At 36.1% G+C, this 21628-nt stretch overlaps 3 protein-coding genes across 13 annotated transcripts; 1 reads left to right on the top strand and 2 right to left on the bottom strand.

Annotated features, from left to right (window-relative positions):
• The first annotated feature begins 1473 nt into the window (after positions 1-1473).
• Positions 1474-13488, top strand: LOC7490368 (folylpolyglutamate synthase). Of its 8 annotated transcripts, none has more exons than XR_008060325.1 (19): positions 1474-1775; positions 1841-1983; positions 2094-2159; positions 2402-2511; positions 2906-2966; positions 3348-3431; positions 3550-3606; positions 3725-3785; positions 4157-4203; positions 4324-4401; positions 4859-5023; positions 5106-5399; positions 6110-6188; positions 6464-6613; positions 6843-7003; positions 7586-7738; positions 8312-11831; positions 12733-12914; positions 13269-13488. XR_008060325.1 is itself a non-coding variant. In XM_024610603.2 (16 exons), the coding sequence occupies exons 1-16, from the start codon at positions 1754-1756 to the stop codon at positions 7661-7663; spliced, it is 1644 nt and encodes a 547-aa protein (XP_024466371.2). In that variant the 5' UTR covers positions 1478-1753; the 3' UTR covers positions 7664-7901. The 8 variants fall into 8 exon arrangements, 3 of the variants coding, with proteins under 3 accessions (XP_024466371.2, XP_024466370.2, XP_024466372.2); XR_008060327.1 differs by lacking the exon at positions 13269-13488 and having other exon boundaries at positions 8312-8493; positions 8916-11831; positions 12733-13073; XR_008060326.1 differs by lacking the exon at positions 13269-13488 and having other exon boundaries at positions 8312-10158; positions 10249-11831; positions 12733-13073.
• On the bottom strand, positions 10284-16679 carry LOC7490367 (protein NEDD1). 3 transcript variants are annotated; one of them, XM_024610600.2, is made up of 11 exons: positions 16122-16670; positions 15738-15850; positions 14700-14960; positions 14498-14602; positions 14101-14166; positions 13711-13932; positions 12398-12970; positions 11580-11817; positions 11197-11450; positions 10739-10915; positions 10284-10658 (listed from the first exon to the last, which is right to left on the bottom strand). In XM_024610600.2, the coding sequence occupies exons 1-11, from the start codon at positions 16279-16281 to the stop codon at positions 10572-10574; spliced, it is 2256 nt and encodes a 751-aa protein (XP_024466368.2). In that variant the 5' UTR covers positions 16282-16670; the 3' UTR covers positions 10284-10571. The 3 variants fall into 3 exon arrangements, with proteins under 3 accessions (XP_024466368.2, XP_002315198.4, XP_024466369.2); XM_002315162.4 differs by having other exon boundaries at positions 11197-11817; positions 16122-16679; XM_024610601.2 differs by lacking the exon at positions 16122-16670 and adding an exon at positions 15230-15347 and having other exon boundaries at positions 11197-11817.
• A 1684-nt stretch (positions 16680-18363) lies between these two features.
• On the bottom strand, positions 18364-21088 carry LOC7458113 (serine/threonine-protein phosphatase PP1 isozyme 4). 2 transcript variants are annotated; one of them, XM_024610945.2, is made up of 4 exons: positions 20634-21088; positions 19410-19969; positions 19084-19307; positions 18364-18657 (listed from the first exon to the last, which is right to left on the bottom strand). In XM_024610945.2, exons 1-3 carry the CDS (start codon positions 20833-20835, stop codon positions 19119-19121), a joined length of 951 nt encoding a protein of 316 aa, XP_024466713.2. In that variant the 5' UTR covers positions 20836-21088; the 3' UTR covers positions 18364-18657; positions 19084-19118. The 2 variants fall into 2 exon arrangements, with proteins under 2 accessions (XP_024466713.2, XP_002315197.2); XM_002315161.4 differs by having other exon boundaries at positions 18364-18636.
• Between the last annotated feature and the right edge of the window lie 540 nt (positions 21089-21628).

Raw genomic sequence — 21628 nt, 5'->3', positions numbered from 1 at the left:
AGGGGAGACATGAAAGAGAAAGCGAAGAAAAAATGCATGGTCATAACTCAATGCCAATCTTTCTGGTGGCACACGACCCACTATCGTAGCGAGGGCGGCGAGATGCATTTAAAGTCACCATGAAAAGTGGCATCCAAGGCTTTTATGTCGTCTATCTGCTCGCACGTGCCAACTAATTTTTTATTTAAATTTTATTTTATATTTATATTAAAGGATACAATTACCCCGACCCTACATAGCAATAACAAAAAAAATGGAAGAAATTTACAAAAGTGCGCTTGCATCCAGAGCCATAAAAAGTTTAATCTCGAAGGGCGTTTAAGACATTGCACTGTATAAAAAAAATTGAAAAACCCAGAAAGCCCCTTGATTACATTATACTACATAATCTCAAGGGACATTAATCCATTCATATGTTACCGTACACGCATCGCCTTAAATAGACGAGTACACCGAGATGCTTATAATGCACCAATAGAAGGTGGTGTTTGGATATAAGTGGAAGATGCATAGGCTACTATCAGAGCGTTGTGGCTTCCGCTTCCCTCACATGCCAGCCAATCTTGACCTACCCATAACTTTAATTCTCTATATTTGTTTTGGTTTCAAATTTAGTCCCTTAACACTTAATTGTTATAAATTAATCATTTTTCTTTGTAAAATTAAACATCAACCGAGCACTGTATTTTTTTCCTGATATTGCAAGATGCTCACAGTAAGACAATAAGAATAAACTTAAGTAAAATCTTAAATAAAACCAATTATAAAGGATTAATTTTTTTAAAAAATTGAGGGATCTGAATTAAAAAAGTTACATGAACTTCTACTTGACCGTTAAAACCAACCCTTGATGTTGTGAAAAGGGGAATGAACATTTCTTAAAGATTCAAATTTGATAAGCTTTAATTATTTTAAATTTATATAATTTTTTTTTGCCAAATCAAACATTATAAGTGTCAGAGCATTTCCCTGACATCTCGAGATTCCCATGAGCGGCCATGAAATACAAATTACCAATATTAATCACAAATCAAAATTATAGTAAAGGACCAAACAAGAGTAAAGAAAAATCAAGGGATCAAAGTGAAAAAAACTAAAATAATGAAAAAAAGAAAAATAGTGTTCCTCCTCGAAAGTCATAGTGATTGTCCGGTCTTCTTTCGGTTTTTGTTAATTGACTGAAGGGTCGATGTGTCGAGTCGCCCACTTTACTTACATCAAGAGCAAGCAAACTGTTCACTTGTCATCATCAATGCTATTTGTTATAATTCCATTGCAGGTATAGAAGACAGACAAGGAAAGGGATACCTAAAAGATACCACTTCAGAGCATAGTCAGAAAAAAAAACTGACAAGAGCAAATGGAGCCAATAATACAATATGAATGCGTACAAAGATCCTGCACTCATCTCTACTGTTGCCTTACCAAAAATACCCCCCTAGTCGTTGGGTACGAACCCGATCTAAAATTCCCTGTCGTTTTTAGCATTCAACCTCCACCTTCCGATCCCCACCCCATCATCTTTCTTCGCTAATCGCCCCACCGAAGACTAAAATATATAAAAAAGAAAGAAAAAGAAAAAAATCACCCGCTCACTAACTTCACCCCCCCCCCTCGCTTGCTGTCAACGCCTCCAAGCTCCTCTCTCCTCAGGCCCTTGCGTATATATTTATTTATTGTTTTTACATATCTCTCTGTATAAACTATTCGAACACTCTCTACTGAATCCAGTTTTTTCCAGAGCCAAAGCGAGATGGCGGAAGGTAACCTCGAGTGTGCGTATTAATTTGCTTATGCAGTTATTATCATGGATTCAGTTCTTGCTAACTGCTGCTCACAGGTTGCAACAATGGATCGTCAAAACCAACGGCGACTCCATATGAGGAAGCACTGGATGCTTTATCTTCGTTGATAACGAAACGCAGTCGTGCTGATAAGAGCAACAAAGGAGATCGTTTTGATTTGCTTTTCGATTATTTAAAAGTAATCATGCGTCATCAGTGAAAATTTATATTAATTTTCATATATATTTAAACTTCAGCTGATGTATATTCTGATCGAATTGTGTGTTTTTATTATCATCATCAATTAAGATTCTGGAGTTAGAGGAGGCAATATCAGAGATGAAGATCATACACGTGGCAGGCACTAAAGGAAAGGTAGCAGTGCTAAATTTCTGTCAACCAATGCTGGCTTCAATTTATCAAATATGATTTTAAATGTTCTTGTTTAGAGTTTATTTTTAAAGTCGATCACTGATTTATAAACTTAATTGTGCCTGGACTTAAGTTCTGTAAATCGCTTTATATTTTTGAAAGTACTTCATGTAGGCAATATAGAGTCAGGATTGTTTGTGTCTGTGTTTTGAGTCTAAATGATTTCGTTTTTCTGGGTGGCAAAGGGATCCACGTGCACCTTCACGGAATCTATCCTACGTAATTGTGGCTTTCACACTGGACTTTTCACATCTCCTCATCTCATTGATGTCCGAGAAAGGTTTCGTTTGGATGGGTAAGTTACGCAAATCCGTAGTATCATATTTCCAATTATATGTGAAGTTAGCTGATCAAGATTTTTTGCCTCCTTGGAATAAATTGACTTTATAAAAATTACTTTGCTTCTCTGTTTTAGTGTTTGACTCAAGGTTCATATTTATCAACAATCGTATGTATTCTGATTCTTTCATAGACTGACTGTTCTAATTTTATGCCATTTCCACTCGTTGAAGTTTGCTAAATTCACTTCATTGTCACTGTTGTTAATGAAATCAATATCTTGCCCCCCCCGTAACCACACTCCTTTGAAGCAATCTGTATAATCTCTTTATTCTATGTGTAGTGCATCTTTTGCATTTGAAACCCACCCTTTCGGTTTTAAGTTTAGATATTCTTCTTTTCTATTGCAGTATGGACATTTGTGAAGAGAAATTCTTGGCATATTTCTGGTGGTGCTTTGACAGACTAAAGGTCGTTTTGGCTCCCTTGTTTTTTTTCCCTTAATTTATATCTCTCCTCATTGCGCATGTTTTTCAAGCATTGATTCAGCAGTTATAATGAGAGTGATAAGTTGGTTTTTCGCCTCATAAATTGAGAGGTAATTATCAGCTGACATTTGATTCAAAATGAAAACCGGAAGCTTTCTGTAGCTATTTCCTTATGACGGTGAATGTCAGAATTCTTGCTGTGCTTCCCTAGTGGCAGTTTGATGAAAGGACCTTTGAGTGGTTTCAAAGTGATGTGCCAAGTTCAAAGTCCAAAAATACATTTAATGAACATTTTTTTCTTTGTAGTTTTTGGATACAAGCTTGTTTGATTTGTTTAATTTTGACATTATCTGCTGTTGTGCAGGAAAAAGCAACAGAAGATATACCAATGCCTACCTATTTTCGCTTTCTTGCTTTACTTGCCTTCAAGATATTTGCAGCGGAGCAGGTTTGTGTGAACACTTCGTATCCTTGATGATATCCTTTCTGTCTGAGTAAACACACAATTACTCAATCTAATCTTTCATGTTGGATTGGACTCTCATTTGTTGAGTACTCCTACGCAGGTAGATGTAGCTATTTTGGAAGTTGGGTTAGGCGGAAAGTTTGATGCAACAAATGTGGTATGCATAATTTATATTTGATGAATTTGACTTTGTGTTGCACGTCAAGCTCCTTATGCAAGGAGTATCTTCCCTTGATGCACTTCTAACAGAGAGCTAACTTGGCATCATGTTTCAGGTTCAGAAACCTATTGTGTGTGGTATATCTTCCCTTGGGTATGACCACATGGAGATTCTTGGTTAGTGTTATATTTCTATTGAGTTAGGTAATTGCTCACAGTGAAATGGTGTATAGCTGTTACTTGTTTGATTATTGATGCATTCGAGACTACTTGTGGACTGTAATTTTCAAAAAGAACATGTCCTGTTGCAAGAGTTTTTCCATATTACATTATAGTCCATATCTGCATAACAAGTTACTACACTTTTCAAGACTAAACCTCATATCAGCATCTGCTATGCCCTGCACAAGAGAACATGCGATGTTTTAAGTCTTGGAAGTGCTCCAAGCTTGAACAATAACATAGGAAAATTTAATGTTCAACTTGTTTTTCCACCAGATTTTCATTTACGAAGTTCATCTATTTTCTTTTCTGAATGCTTTAAACAGGAAATACTCTAGCACAAATTGCTGGGGAGAAGGCTGGTATCTTTAAGGTGTTCTTCAGGACTATTTCCATTAGACTCTTGGCAATGCATTTGTTTCTCAACCTCAACACAATATGTGTTTTGATCATTGATTTTCTTCGTATTCAAGTTTTTCCTTTTCCAATACAGGATGGAATTCCAGCCTTCACGGTGCCTCAACCTGACGAAGCAATGAATGTGCTTGTAGATAAGGCTTCTAAGTTAAATGTAAGTTGCATATCTCATGCACCTCTGAGTTCTATTTTTCACTTTACTGGAAAATATGTTGGATCCAAACTGTGGAGACTGACTGGTGTCTTGGAAACTCATCTTAAACCCAGTCTTGCATGAAGCGGGTGCATGCTATATAAGATAACATTGGTGCTTAAGTAACAATCCTATTGAAGTGCTAAACCTTTACCGGCCAGCCTATGTTACCTCAAACCAAATATTTAGTTTTTGCACAACTATGAATTCTTTGGCTAAGTTAGCCAGGAGTTGCAAATTTAACAATTTGGTGGTGAGAATTCAAGGATAAGCTTGTAACTCTGAATTTCTCTTTCATTTGACTTTACAACCACTTGTTTGGGATAATAGCTTGCTGAGAAAATTCGTTGTGCCATATCAAATCTTGTTGTTCCTTAATAGAAGAAATAAATGGCTGATATAAGTATGCTGATTGCAGGTAACCCTTAAAGTGGCAGAGCCATTAGATGCCAAATTGCTGAATGGTTTAAAACTCAGTCTTGAAGGTGAGCACCAGTATTTAAATGCTGGTCTTGCTATTGCACTATCTTCTACTTGGCTTCAAAGGACTGGGCATCACGAATTCACTTGCCCGGAACAGGCTGTAAGTTAGATACATGAGTTTTTCCTTTACAAGCTCTGTTAGGCCCTCACAGCTATTTACTAAATTTATTTGCATGGAACAGAGCCCACTTCCTGAGCAATTTATTAAGGGGCTTACAACAGCCAGTTTGCAAGGGCGGGCTCAGAAAGTCCCTGATCAATATATTAATGCTGAGAGATATGGAGATCTTGTGTTTTATTTGGATGGAGCCCATAGTCCTGAAAGCATGGAGATGTGTGCAAGATGGTTTTCTCTTGCCGTTAAAGAAGACAGCCAGAAAAAGGCCTTTAATCATCCCCCACAGAACAATTCTGGATCCACAATTGAATTGACACAGGGGAACCCCAAAGAGAGAGATGGAAAGATTTCCATGCAGGTAAGCATAGAGATTTAAAACTTCTTATCATTATTTTTGACATTTAAAAAAAAATGAAGATGCAAAGATGGAAGTTACAATTAGATCGGCTCATAAGAAGCTAACTTAGAAAGGGTTCTAGGAGGGGTCAAAGTCTACTGCCTAGTATTGGTGTTGCAAAATTAGGCGGGTAACTGCAAAATATATGCAGTTAGTACAAGCTGGAAAGTGGGAGACTTTCAGCAGTTGCTGAAGTGGTATGGGAAGCCCAAATCACAATCATCTATTTCAACAAATTCCAGTAGTACACTGAGGCAAAGTGCCTCTAACTGGAATAATTGATATAAGAGCTGTATAAGTGAGTTTTTTGTCTGCAGTGATGTGCTTCGCTTTCTAAAGGAGCCATAGGGCTTCTCACATGGAAAAGATGTGGCTAATAACATACTGGATGGGATGAAGTTCACTACGTTCCACTATTTATCAGATGTCTGGTGCTGTGGTGCAAGTTTGCTTTTATAATTTTTATTTTTATGTCCAACTTTTGAAAACAGGGTTCAGAATCCCATTACAATTAGTCTTATGATAACCCAAATCATTGAAGAAGCAGTTTTTAATCATAACTTTCATTGCTTAAATGAGACCCTTTGGGTAAAAATTTGGTATTTGTACTTGAGAGACATGTAAGCTACAATTTGAAATAGTTAACTTAATGTTTTCTATGCATCTTACAGATATTGGTGTTCAATTGTATGTCAGTGCGGGATCCTCAGCTGCTTCTCCCTCGTCTGATGAAAGCATGTGGTAATCATGGTAAATACTTAATGATCTCGTGACCTTTTTTAGAACACAGTTACCACTTAATGAAGTAGTATGAGAGAGTTGAAACTTGAATGACATTAAACTCAACACTGTTTTAAATTTTCCATGGCTATTTTAAATTCATTGTGTAACAATCTCAACCACCCAATTTTTTGTTTTGGAGAAGTCAGACTGTAAATTAGGAATTGTGAGGAAAGATAATGTTCATTTGATGTTGATGGTTTTGTTAAGAAACTCGTGCTTATAAACATTCCTTTGGTATTTAGGTGTCTACTTCAAGAAGGCGCTCTTTGTTCCAAATACATCCGTGTATTACAAGGTTGGATCTCATGCATTACCAACTGATTCTCAAGTTGATTTATCGTGGCAGTTGGCTCTTCAAAGAGTTTGGGAGAATCTCATACAGAGTGATAAAGGTACCAGTTAAATGCATGTTTGTTTCGTTCTAATTTCAGAAAATTCTCAGGTTGATTGTTGTATTTGCATTAGCTTTCACAGTTTAGAACAATAAACACATCACTCCTTAATTAAATGTTCAAACCTAGTATTTTGTCTTTGTTATACATATTTGAAACTGTTAATGCATCTTACACAGTTCTCGTGCCAACATTGGATTGTATGTAAAATGAACTTTTGACTTATCAGGAGGGGAGGCCAAGCATGCGGATGCTGTTTGTGAAGAAGGTAAAGATGATACCAAAATGGGTGGTAGCACTTGTGAAAATAGCACAGTCTTTCCTTCCCTCCCATTAGCTATTAAATGGCTTAGGGAAAGTGTCCAACAGAATCAATCTGTTCGCTATCAGGTAATGCTGATTTGGAAAATATATCTTGTTCTAAATTTTACAACCTGCATTTGTGTTTATTATACTGAATAATATGGTAAAAGCGGATGCTTGCTATTGCAAAACGAGATCATGAAATTTCATTTCTGCTGTGGGTTGCAATAGCATAGCTTTCTGTTGAAAAATCATTCAGAGGCAACAAGAATGCATGTATACTGTAAGAATCTCGTTCCATGGCTGTGTTTTTGTGGCTACAAAATTGTGATGGATAGTCAGGACTCCATTATTTCTTTTTCCTGTAAAATTTGTTTCGCAGAAGTTTTTCCCTCTAGCATAGGAGAATAAAAGAAATGCAGTCATTTCTTATTGCGAAAATCACAGATTCACAGCATTTCTTGCTGGGAAACCATAACCCGATATTACAAGTAATAGCTTTTATCAACAGGAAATGTGTCAACTCAAACTTTCCTGAAAATCTAGACAAAGTGATAGTGTTTCATTTGTAGCCTTTTGGTTATAGTAAAAGATTCATATGTATGATGCATGTCTTTACTCGTATAACATTTGAACTATTGTTTAAAACTTTCTTCCATTATGCATCAGGTCCTTGTAACCGGTTCATTACATCTCGTGGGTGATGTGTTGAGGTTAGTCAAAATGTGTGGCACAAGACCAAGTTGAAGGTCTCTAGTTGCAACAACTTGTGCTTAAGAAGTGCTGGCATTGACACTGGACTAACAAGGTACCAAATGCGAGGTAGTGAAAGATTCAGTCTCTGTGTATTTCTAAATTTTTTAATTTAGTGTTTTTTTATCTTAGATAATCTAATAAAGTATTTCTATTTAAGTGTCTGTAACTCAGTTTTTCTCATTTAAATAAGTTACACTATTCATAATCCTAGCGACTTGATGATGAAAAAGATTTGTTCTAAAGTATATATATAATAAATAATATGTTAGTAGGTAACTCGTGAATAAATTTAATTAAAATCACATTAAAATCATCTGTGATCTTAGTAAGTTCATAACATGGTGTGTGTTATTTATGAAGTATACACCCCTGCCCCCCCCCCCCCCCCCCCAAAAAAAAAAAAACAAAAAGAAAAAAAAGAAAAAAAGAAGAGAGAAGGAAGCTCTTAAATATTAACAAAGGGATTGATATTTGAAGCTCATAAAATTTAATTCTGATTGAATCATTTTTTTTAATTAACTCAATTTAATTTAGATTAGTTCTTAAATCATCGAGTTTTTAAATTAATTCCTCCAGCCAGATAGGGATTAAAAACTACCCCCGCACCCAGTATCATGCTTCCTGCTCTTTTCATGCTAGGAATCCGTTGAAAATTTGTTGAAGAACATAGGACACAGCAAGCTCCTGAAAAATAATTACATGCTATCAGAAGCTTTTGGTTCTTGGATGGTGGAAATCATCAAATCAAGCTTCCACTTTTATTATTTGCTTGAATAATACGTTCGACGAACCAGTCATTGCTACTCCGTGCGTTTCCGCAGGTATGCTTTTCTGCGTATACCGAAGCTTTCTTGTCTTTTTTATAGCCTCCTCAAATAACAGCGAGGACCTTCAAAACTTGCTAACAAAACCTTTTTTAAGATATTCCTATAGCGTTCATAGCAACCCCTTCTGTTTAATCTGCTTGACGCTAATGTATTATGCCTTCAATTTAGCCATCCCCCCCCAAAGCCAAGTGACTTTCTTTGGTATGCTTTGATCAGTGCAAGAACCTGTCATTTCCTTAAGAAAGCAAATGTTGGTAACGTAATGCATGCTTGAAATATTAGTCCACGAAAGGGAAAAAAAATGGAGAACCAAAAAAAGTCCTTTCAAAGATAATTTTCACTACTGTTTCTCACCCGTAGCTGCTGAATAGAAATGGCTGAGGCTGTTGCCTCTGCTGTCCATGAAAGCATTGCAGATTTACTCGCTTGAAGCATATGAAGTGTTTCTTAAAAAATGCTGAACAGAAGCAAGGCCAAGGTGAACGAGTTGCAACTGGATAGCTAAAATAAAGGATGTTGCTTATGATGCTGAGGATGTTATACACATGTTCGTTCTTCAAGCTTCGAGACATCGAGTGTTGATTTTTCAACAGTTTCACCTCCATGATCATCAAGTCTCTTTACCTCCATAAAATTAGGAACCAGATCGAATATGTTCGAACTCCGATTTGTTAACGTACAGGTTTACCTCCACGAGCACCTGACTAGTTTGCAGACTTGTGGTTGAGAAGATCATATTCACATGACGAAGAAGACCTTTTATAAACTTGGAGAATGACAAGGGGTCTGATAGCTTGTCGATGAGAGTGGAGGATTGACTTCAACTTGTTTCTATAGCAGGCATCGGAGGACTTGGTAAAAGTGCTACGAGCTCCCATCAAGAAAACCTAAAATCATATCGCAGTAAAATTTAAAAATCGAAGTGTTAATGCATGCTTTAACTCCGCATCAATGTTGGTTGATGCATTTTTTTACGTGTTTAACGAATGAGTTTGTGGATAAGATATATAAAAGAAAACGGGTCATAATTTTTTATTTAGATATTCGATTAATGTAAATCATATCAATTCAAAAAATTTACAGAGGCTCGCAATATGAAGATAATGGAGATAGACGGCATGAATTATTTTCAAGATTAAAACCCATTTCAAAGATTTTTTTTTGTTTTTTTGTGATCCTAACTTGCAGAATCAACCCAAATTACTCTAGTATAAAAATTAGACTTTATGCTCTTTTTTTTTCTTTTTTTAATTTTCATATTTCTAGAATTAATTGTAGGATTTCTGGTTTATTTTATTTCTTATTTTATTTCAAAGCAGGTCGGGTTTATGAAAAAATAAAGGAAGTCAAAAACTCGGCTGATTTGGTAACCCGGCAAGACCTGGTCAAAAAATTAGTTGTAACCCGTTAATTATTTATTTTTTTAATCAAAACGATGTTTTGATTTATAAAAAAAATTAGAATTGACCCAGTCCAAGGTCTGGGTTCAAAAACACTGCTCTTGGGGCTGATATTCATCACAGCTCTCCAAGAACTAAAACTCGGTGCTGAGACAAGAATTTGTAAACAGAATTCGAGGAGTAGAGGTGCTGGATTTTAACAAGGCATATCCCCTCCATCTCAATGCATCCGCAATGGAGCTGAAGCAATAATGACATGGTGAGCAACTCTTCTCTTTTAGCAGGTTAATAAACATACGGTGGTGCCCTTGGCATCAGAAATAGTAATACGTGATTCGTTTTCTTTCAGCAGTAATAGTAAGACTCAATGCTGCATGGTCAAGATAGAAGGAATCCGCTGAAAAGCTTCTTTCATTAGCTCAAAAAATTTTAATGTACGTTATTGAGGCAAGAACCATATCCGCAATGACACATTTGCTTTTTTCTCTGCTTCTTCAATAGTTTCCCCTTCTTTTACATCTCCACCACAATTGCTGAGGGAAGTTCCGTATAAAATAAGCCAAAATGAAGTGCAAAGGATGGAGATGAACATTCAGATCCCAAAACCCTTCAACAAATAGTCACGAATCACAATCCCATCTTCATGGGAGCTCAAAGCAATTTATGGAGCTCTTAGTTTTCTTTCCCAAGAGACTTGATTTCTTTCATCAGTTCAGCTTGGTTTTCCAGGATTGAGTTCATCACACCGGACAATTCCATCTGTTCGACGATGCACAAAATTAATTCCATTTATAAATACAACAAAAGGGAAAAAGAAACTATAAATGCTGCATACATACCTCCTGCATATGAAATTGTCTAAGAATTTCTATATGAAGGCTCCTCATATCCTCATGTATGGATTTCTGAAATGAATCAAGAGTTTCTTCAAGAGTACGCTGGAAGAGCTGAAGCGTGAACGAACTCCCCTGCTGTGTATCTGGCTGAAGGATTTTGTGTGGCTGTGTGGCTCCTCCCTGCCATTATATTTTGCAAATTAACGAGCCTTGATAATCAGATAGAGAAAACAAAGCTAATATGTGTCAATAATGTTTTAGCATCACAAGTTCCTTCACTGTTCTGTATTTAAGTTGATGGCAACAATTTGCATCAGTCACAAATGGGGCCCATGCTTGTAATTCAAACCACAATATTGAAGGCATCTGTCATGATAAGCTACCTTGGGATTCCAAAAGGAAACACCCAAGCACTTAGAAGCCGCAGGAAAAAATTAATTGAAGCCATCTAGTGATCTTACGTTCATTGCTGGAAGAATTCCTGGTTCTGTGACCGCCAATGCATCAGACCTCGACAATATGCTATTCAGCAGCTCTTCCCTAGTTTCAACTCCTGTTTTCTTTGTTTTTGGTGAAACCACTGAGAGGGATGTCCCATCACTGAAGGAAGCAGTAGTGTTTATTCTCTCAGCAAAAGTTGAAAACCTGCGAGGTTGGTTTAATGATGCTGGTCCAGATGCTTCAAGGCTAGCTAGTTCCGTGATGTGTTTTGTACCTAATGACAGAGACATGGAACTGGAGGAAATGTGTTCTGGAAATCCCATTGAAGTCTCCTGATTCAAAGAGACATCTCTGGTGTGCAGATTTGAAAAGCTGCAGCTGGAATTATTCAATGAGCTCGTACCTGTCTGATTTGTTGAAGAGGACAGATCTTGCAAACTAGAAAACATTGATCCTAATGTTGAACTCCCAGAAGTCATCGCAAAACGAGATGGTAAATTTAGTGGCTGGGGTAGGTGAGCAATACTATCAGATAGTCTCTCACCACCCCAAGCTTCTGGAGGAGTGATGGAGGAATCTTCACTCTTGGAAGATGGAGATGGAGTAGATCCCCCTGGTAAGGTGAAAGACCGGGCCTCATCCTGCCAAAAAAAGGGTAAGAAACATCATGTCACGTCTATGAAGATATTGAATACCCCAAATCATGTTCACTGGGGAATCAGAATTAAGTTCAACTATATACAGGAAATACAAAAAATTACTTAACAAAAAATTTAAGATTATCAACCGACAACCATGTTATAACAATATTGACTGACAGAGAGCAAGGAAAGCATGCTTCACTGAAGAAAGCCAAGTTCAATAGTTTTAATTTTAAAAACTATGAAAGTACCGGGACTTGTGGAGTAACTTTAGCATCATGTAGTAGAAAAAATATAGTTGAGCAGTTGATTTTGGTGAAATAACTCATTAATGCTCCAAATATTCGGCATAATGGAAGGAGCATATGCTAAAATTTTCCAGTGTACATGAAACAAAGGAAGTATAAAGCTCACTAGTCTAATCCCATCAAATTGAAAGGTCATAAAAATTAGGTAAAATACGAACACAGGCAAAAATAATAAATATTTCATGCATTGCATACATCTTCTCTTCTCCATTATTAATGAAAGAATTAGATATGCATATTGCAAATATCCTCTGGAATAACAACTGTCAGACCTGCCTTGAGGTTGAACTGGATTTCCAATCAAATATGGGATGATCATTGATCCCATCCTCTTGAAAAGGAAATCTCCTAATGGATGAAGGAAACAACAACGATGAAGGTTTCTTATCAACAGATAGATTATCCTTTTTCAATCCCTCCTGATCATCCCAAAACTTATCAAGTGAGGGTGTGATAGGCTGAACATCCGCAAGCGGGGAAAACACCTCCATTTCATCCTTGAAATTGTAACTAGAACGAGGATTTAATTTCATCAATGTTCCGGGCCAAAGATGGCTTTGATGTGGTGTTTCCTCTGCTAAAGTCAGATTGGACATGGTTGATGCAGGTCCACTAGTGATTGCTGTTAGAGATGATGATTCTATTGAAAGACCTGAACGACCAGTATTACCAGAGCCAGATACTGAGGTGGATAGAGCAACACTAGATGATGTTACAGAAGGAAGAGGATCTGGCATAAGAATGGAATCATCAACAGCACCTCCCAAAAGAGCTATCTCAGGAGTGCAGGTGCTCTCATTTACAATAACTGGTTTTGATCTTTGCCAGCATAAACTTGTAACAGCCTGATGAGAAATATAATTTAGTTAGCATCACGCAAAACTACAAGAATTAAGGTAATTATACCTTTTAATTTGTTAAATGATATTAGTGATGAGATTTCTGAAACCTGGACCACTATTCACTCAAAGCTCTCAGACGGCATACCAAAAGTAGACATCTCTAGCAGTCCATGTAAATGGGGCACTATCTTCTTCTTTTTTTATCATCCCTTCACATTTTTAACCAACTGTTTTATCTAACAGGAAAATTGAATCTTGCACACACTGTTGTAACACTAATCTAATTGATTTCTCTCCACAGCATCATCCATTAAGTGGCACATCAATTAAGTCATCCTAATGGGAAAGAGGATAGGAACACACAGAACAACAGGTTCACATATCATCCAGGCCAATGTAAAGAAACAATCTTGATAAGCTCATTTACTAAAATCAAGAAATGTGAACAGCCATTGGTGGATTTCTCATATTTGTAACTCTAATAATGTTATAGAATCCCGTTTACATCTCTTTCTGCCTAATATTTGTTACTACTCTATTAACTTCTGCACAGAACTGTGCTGATGGGGTATAAGGTTCTGTGTTTTGGAACATATGGAAGTTTTCAAGTTCAAGCAGGAGATCCAAAATAACATATTTCACAATATTTATTGTGGTCACATAAAACAGTTTATAGACTGATAAGAAACTGCAGAAAGACCGTAGGAAGTATTCAAACATGGGTATCAGGAAGAAAAATCCACCTCTGAACTGCCATAAGCATGGAGAACGGTGAAAGGCTGTGGTTTTCCTCGAACATCATAGAACACCACCCTCCCACTACTGGTTCCAGCTGCCAGAATCAAACCATCATCTCTAAAAGCCAGCGAAGAAAAAGGCGCCTCGTAAGAAATGAGAGATGTGTGCCTTCTAGACCCTGATTCATAAGTGTATAGTTTTTTATCCAGTCCAACACTAGCTATTATCTGCAATGGGAAAAGGCATTTGATAATGAAGAATAGATAACAAATTTTACCGAAACTTCTGGCCTTATTTTGTTTCAAAAGCATATAGAAAGTTTAGTCTCTTTCTTGTATGATGAGGGAAAAAGGCAAAGGGGATACCAATCCAACAAAATAAAATAAACAGGAGACCTTGTCATTTGACGGTGAGAAGCTAATACCAACAGTTGGAGCAGAATGTTGTTTCAACCATGAAACCTGTAAAAAGGAAATGCAATCAGTTACATGCCAAAAACATTATTTGCAATGTTGAAAAAGTAGAGCATAATACTACAGGAAACAAGCTTATAGGGAAAAATAAATAGGATCTGGAGAAAAATAGGAGTGATGAAACAAAAATTGGTCATACAAAAGCGTCGAGGTGTGCTAAGATCATATATGCAAAGCACATAGTTAGAACCTGATAAATGGGAAAGCAAGCATAAACATGTTTTAACTTCGATAGATATGAAAATCTCACTGCAGCATAAACTTACTCAGCCACATTTGTTACTTGTGACCTAAACTACCAGTACTCATATATACGAACCTTTGGGCTGCGACTGGTTATATCCCACAAATGTACAGAACCATCATCACCTGCGGTCACTAAAAGGTGTCGGCTAACTCGTGAATAATCAAGAACCCTTAGTACCTGGTCTTAAATTCCATTAGACGAACAATTAGCAGGAAAGAAGGTTACACATAACAAATACCAGAAGGATAGCATCAAATGCGGAAGAGCAAACAACCTGTTCGTGTGGGTCCTTGAGTTCTGTCGCCCTTGCACCAGATGCAAGGTTGTGAAGGATAAGATCCCCACTCAAACTTATGGAAGCCAGGTGCTCATCTTTGCAATTGTACATAGCACCTGTTATTGTACTGGTATGACCCCTCAACGATTTAATACAGCGCTTCCTCTGCAGATCCCATATTCTTACTACTTGACCGCTTCCTCCAGAGCATATATATCTAGATCCCTTGTTACTAAAGCTAATAGCTGATAAAGATTCCTACAAATTATAAAAATATATCCAACAATGACTTGTTGTAGTGGACCAAAAAGAATCCCCCTCGTGACAGTGTAAATCAAGTTACCATGGCAACGAGAAAAACAAATAAAATGGATGCATGGTGTTTCGAAATGTAACAAAAAAAATTCCACATGAGCAATTCTTTAAAAAAGGTTTTACTACAAACAAGCATGCAAGTGATGTGATACAGGGTGCCTGTGGAAGATTGTATTTTGCAGAATGCAAAAGATCAAGGAATATAAGGAAACCTGGTCTCCCTCGTTGATCTGAGCATGCCTTTTCTCCATTCAAGTCCCAAACAGGTTGACAACGTTGATGCTTGAAGCACACAACAGTAATCTTATGAAACAAAATGCTTCTTTGTATCTTCAATGGTAGTTTTTGGAAAGAAAGAAACAAAATTACGTTATCAAATCTTTGTTCCACCAAATCTTTGTTCCACCAGTTCAAGAGTTTACCACCTTCAAATTTTCTCATGCATTATTTAGGGGGGGGAAACGCGCTTGAAGTTGGGTAACAAGAGGTTGCAGGTAAAGTTTAGGTTGAGCACAAATGCATATTGATACCACTCCTCTGATAACTCGTACATTCAAATTCAACCAAATTTTCTATTTGCAAGACGAACTATTAGATCCCAATTTTTTTTTTCAAGTACCACCCATCCAATCCACCACAAACACAGTTTTCAATAATTTGATGCTCCAAACTTGTAAGAATTTCTAATTTAATGAATCAATAGACTTCGACGAGAATTACCTCAATGCTGTCCCTGCTATCCGTCCCAGAAACCGGAATTGTCCCCATGTTCTGCCCATTTTTCCTCCACAGCGAAATCTTCTTGTCTTCTCCAGCACTAGCCACAACTAAATCTGCAAAAACAGAACACCAAAATTAAATCAAACTCTGCTTTCTAAAAATTGTAGTACCAAACTAGGAATTTTATTTAATTAAGCACCAAATCAAAATTGCGTTTTTTTTATAAAAAAAAAACAGCCAAACAAACCCTAATCAATCCAAAAACCGGGAAATGCAGATTCAAGCGAAGAAAAAACTCTACAACTAACCGAAAAAAAAGGCACTTGCGAATTAAAGGTAAATGAAATAAATAGAGAGTAAAGAGGGGGCGAGTGATTGACTCACTAGTATGATTCCACTTGACTGAGTTAACAACGCAACCCGGAGTTGGTGTGTAATTCAAAGTGCATGGATCTCCTGGATCCACTGATACATCGAAAAGCTTCACGGTGTCGCCACCACTCGCCGCCAGCAACGACATTGATGGATCCGCCAAGTTGATCATCTCTCAAATCTTTAAGAATTTTGAGAGAGCTAGATAATAATAATTAAAAGAAAAATGGCGGTAGGGAGAGAAATTTGGGAAATGGAGGATCTTCCTCTCTTTTTGTAAAATTATTGTAAATTTGGTGTCTGGAAAAAGGAAGACAAACAAAAAAAAAAACCACCACTATGGCATTAAGTTTCGAAAGGAGGAGAGGAGAGGAGATGAGTGGAGGGGCCGTTAAGAATTTGAATAAAAGAGGGGAGGTATTTTTTATATATATGTATCCTCTCTTGGGCGGGCTTTTTTTTTTTTTTTGTAAGTGGGTGGTGGCGCTTGCCTTTTGATTTTGCTGGCTTAAATCCCGACGACTACTTGGAGTTGGGACTAGCCACTGCTCCTACTCTTGCTTACATCTGATTATTTGCTCCCATGTCTTTACTCTTTTTACTGCTCGGGCAATTAGCAACCCGATTTTTTTTTTATTTTTATCAGATGTCAGTGGTGAGAAAAAAATCAAAAAATTAATTAAACTGAGAAAATTAAAAAAATAATAAATAAAAAAAACCGATTAAAATTTTGAAAAACCGGCCGGTTCGGTTCGGTTTTATAAAAAAATCGAAAAAAACCGAACCGAATCAAACCCAAACCGGAAAAAACAGATCCAAAACCAGAAAAAACCGAGTCAAACCAGTTTCGGTTTGGTTTGATTTTTTTTTTAAAAAAAATTTTAATTTAATTATTTTTTTAATAAAAAGCAAATCTAACAAAAAAAAATATAAATAAATAAATAAATAATCACCGTAAAGCATTTTATCTTACATGAGCAAATGCTTGTTGAAGATAATCATTAATGGCTGCAGCCTGCATGTACAAGATTTGTCGTTCTCTCGAGGGTACTGCAATTGCTAAACCAGCCAAACCCTCTACCGTAATTGTGCGTTTTTGTTTTTCGGAATTTTAATATTAATCCATTCCCGCTCAAGAAACCATTAGTCATTCCAGGAGTTTGGTCAAATTAAATGCTTTATTTTTATGTTTTAAAAGTATTAATTAAAAAAAATATTTTTAAATTAATATATTAATATTAAAAATAATTTTTAAAAAATAAAAATATATATATTATTTTAATATATTTTCAAACAAAAAAATATTTTAAAAAACAGTCATTTCCTTGCTATCAAATACCTCCTCATAAATACTGTTCTTATTTTTAAAGCCTTGCTAAAATACTTGGCCGAACTGAGTTCAAATGTTTCGATCGTTAATTCGAGGAATGATCTTGATAGGCTCGGAATCAGCACATTCGTGCAGAGAGCTAATAGAATAGACTGGTATAAACTAAAATCAGAGACGCAAAATCCTCAACGATAGACGACATTTGTCACGTCTCCTCCGGAATCTTTTGCCCAAAATTGCTGTTCCATTTTAGCCGGTAGATACTATTGTAAATATAGCACCTGCCATCTATGCTGTGCGAGAATATAAAACCACCGCCAGCTAATGTACGGTTAGAAGTCTGATTATTTTTTAAAATAATTTTTATTCAGAAATGTATAAAAATAATATTTTTTTTATTTTTTAAAATTTATTTTTAATATCAGCACATCAAAATAATTTAAAAACATCAAAAAAATATTAATTTAAAATAAAATAATAATAATAATAATTAAATTTTTTAAAAAACACTTTTAAAACACAAAAACAACAAGAATAAAAATAATCAGAACCCATCATTAACTGACCATCAACTTCAGAATAAAAATAATCAGAACCCATCATTAACTGACCATCAACTTCCAGTCCGGTCCAAGGGTGTGCAAACCCCCAAATAAACACAACATCATGTCAAGTTCTGACTAATGTAGAAGCCACTGGACTGGACCATTAACTTCCGAACCATCTCTCCTACAAAGAATTCTCCGTAATTCAATGGTCGAAGGTGAAAGGATCGATCGTAAATATAAGCATATGCCCAAGAAACGGCGATCAAAATGGACGGGCAGCCAAACTACATATACCCACATTTAACATGAGAATATGCCTGATGTAAATGCAATGAACTCGAATCTGTGAACAGAGTGGGAAACTAGGAGCTACGTATAGAGCTAAATGTGGCCAATTCTGATGCCCAAACACAATTATAATTACCAGGCCAGATATATGCACATACGCAGGAGTACGAACTACAGAGAAAAGTAAAGACATTAGATGCGGAAAAAAAAGGAAAGAAAAAAACGGTTCCTTCGGACTTTTGGTACACCCCACAGCATGTGCCTCCAAAAATGATTTGGAAAGCTTTGCCCCCACCAAACAGTAAATAATGCACGGGTCGTGCCTGCGTCTCCTAGAATTAGCAGACTCAAACCTGAAAACCTTTAATTTTAGCCAGTTTCCCTGCCAAAACAGGGAGGGAAAAAATCAGTGTAAAAGATGGAAGATAGGGCAGAAAGGTTGATTAAATACCAAAAATTTAGATACTGCCCTGGAGGTTAAAACATGAGCGGAAAGTGTACTGACTGAATATACGGATACGTTCGAGGGTGTGTTTTTATGTATGAATGCATCACAATTAGTTTTGCAAAGGAAAAGAGCCTTTCTAGAGCTTTGCCTGTTTCTATAAATATAAAATTTATATCATTTGGCAACTTTCAATTGATTTCATTTTTCATATCATATGAATGGAATTCATTAAACTCGGGAAAGGAAATCCACAAAATTACCAACCACCACAGAACAGCTGGGATAGCAACAAGCCAGAAACATGCATAATCATAATGATATCCATGTCACATCATAAAAAAGCAATTGTATTGAGCTGACCTTGGGCAAGACCAGGGACCAATAATTTGCAGCCATCACATTTTGTTTGACATCATGAACTTTGCTTTTTTCTCAGCAGGCTTTAAAATTTGAAAGGAGCACATCAAATTTTCATCAACACTCATCATAGCACCAGCATTGTCAAATTCACCACAGTAGTTGGGAGCTGAAAATATGGTAACAAGTTGCCTGTCGGCAAAGAATTCATACCCATCTTCCACAACCTAGACCAAAACAAGACGAAAAAATAAAAATCACTTCAGTGTCCAGAAAGAGAGGTATGAGTTACTAAAAGAGAATAGGCTAGCTGAGGAAAAGTTGACAACCTGATGTGCACGACAGACAAGGTCTAAATCATGCTTTGTCAAGAATTCTTGCACCTTATCAGGACCAAAGGTGTAAGAAACTCCTCTATCATTCATCCCCCATCCCTTAACATCTCTACCAGGATCTGACCAGAGTAAATCACACAGCAAACCAGTATCTGGAACAGCAGTTGGGCGGGGCAAGTTTCTAATTTGATCCAAATTTGTCAAATCAGGGGAAAGACCGCCATGCATGCACAAAATTTTGTCATCTATCAAAGCAGCAACAGGAAGGCAGTTGAAACTGTCAGTAAAGGATTTCCATAGCCTTACATTAAACCGCCGCTTACATTCATCATAAAATCCATATATCCGATTAATAGAAGCACATTCATGGTTTCCTCGTAGGAGAAAGAAGTTCTCTGGATATTTAATCTTATAGGCAAGCAAAAGGCATATAGTTTCCAAACTTTGCTTTCCTCGATCAACATAGTCCCCCAAAAATAGATAATTTGCTCCAGGAGGAAAACCACCATACTCGAAAAGTCTCAATAAATCACTATATTGCCCATGAATGTCACCTGAAACACAAAGAAAATCTTGACAATGTCAGATGGAACAAATCCAGGCTGCAGCAGAGCAACACAGGAATCAAATATTCAGACACGGAAATAGTCTACCCTCCGAGCTATATATTAGCTACATACTATAAGTTGAATATCGTTCTTTGATTATTTCAAATGCCAATTATTTCTCAAATCCATGGAATGCCTTTGAGTTTGATAATATACTTGAATTTTTTAGCATGAATCATATTACATTGACAAATAAAAAACAGACGGGGCCAAATTTACAGCTAAACTTGTTTACATAACAAACATCGCCAGCTCCAGGTTTGTCGAAACTCAAAAGGTTATAAACACAACACCCAATTTCATTCAGCACTAGAGGATTTTAAGGTTTTATAAGCCATTCCATTTTTCACAACTCGATAACAGCATTACTCAGTAACCCAAGACAAAATTTACTCAAGCCTCCGTAAAAGGAATATAACAGATTGCAATAACGAAAAGAAGCCAGGAAATTAAAAAAAAAAAACACAAAACCTGAAGTACCCTTTTCTTAAAACAGCCTCCTCCACTTCCAATCGTATATAAAAAGAACAGTAACCCATCAAGAAAATACCACAAAACCCAGCAGAAAAACAACAAGAAAAATTAGAAAAATTAGGGTAATTTAGAGGACCGCATATCTTGATGGGGGCTTCAAGCTCGAGCAGAACAGGTTGTTGAAGAAAAATATCACGAGAAGCGACACAGAGTTGCTTGATCTCAGCCTCCGATAGCTGAACTTGCTTGCCTGGTCTGGCTGATCGGACTTCTGTTAACCGTCTGATTATGTCATCTAGGACAGCATGGTCCATCGCCGCCTGCCCATGTGTAGCCATCCGATCTTCCCTCCTCTTCTCAACGGCTCTGGCTTTCTTTTGATAACAAACCCTAGAAATCCAAAAGGATTTTTCAAAGATTATCCTCTCTTTTTTAACAGTCTTGCAGTTTCTTTAGCGTTGTGTGGGTTTTTGAAAAACAGAGAGAGAGAAAAGAAATTGAAACTTATTAGTATTATTTATTTATACATGTTGAGGGAGGAGAGGAGAGTGTTAAAAAAACAAACAAAAAAGAATTATGGGAGACGGCTGCAACTTCTATGCCGCGGAGGTACCTAAATAATACTATAATAATATTTTTCTTTGAAAGTTGTATAAGACGGCGCCGTTTTCAAAGGTCTTCAGTGGAGTAATAGTTTAATACAATGGTGAATTTCTTTGTTGTAATTTTTATTTTTTCTTTTCATTCCTTGCCTAAAGAGAGACAGGATGGAATTGGGATTCAGTTTTATTTTTTGCGGGATATATTTTTTAAAAGTTATAAGAAATTAAAAATATTATCTTATTTATTAATTATATTATCTTTAATTTTTTTATTATATATTTTATTCTGATTTTTTTAATTTAATATTTTAAAATTTAATTTTTATATTATTTTTTATCTTTTTTTTATTATTTATTTTTCTTTATCTTTTTTTAATATTATATCTCTTCTCATTATTTATTTTATTAATATTTTAAAAAATAAAATATTAATAAGATATTCTTTAGTTTATTTTGCATGACATGATTAAAAAATAAAAAATAATTTTTCTTTTTATTTTTTATGATATTATTAAATAAATTATATTTT

This window comes from Populus trichocarpa, chromosome 10, assembly GCF_000002775.5.
Source record: "Populus trichocarpa isolate Nisqually-1 chromosome 10, P.trichocarpa_v4.1, whole genome shotgun sequence".
Lineage (NCBI taxonomy): Eukaryota > Viridiplantae > Streptophyta > Magnoliopsida > Malpighiales > Salicaceae > Populus > Populus trichocarpa.
The sequence above is the reverse complement of the archived record's forward strand: the minus strand, read 5'-3'. Positions and strand labels throughout refer to the sequence as shown.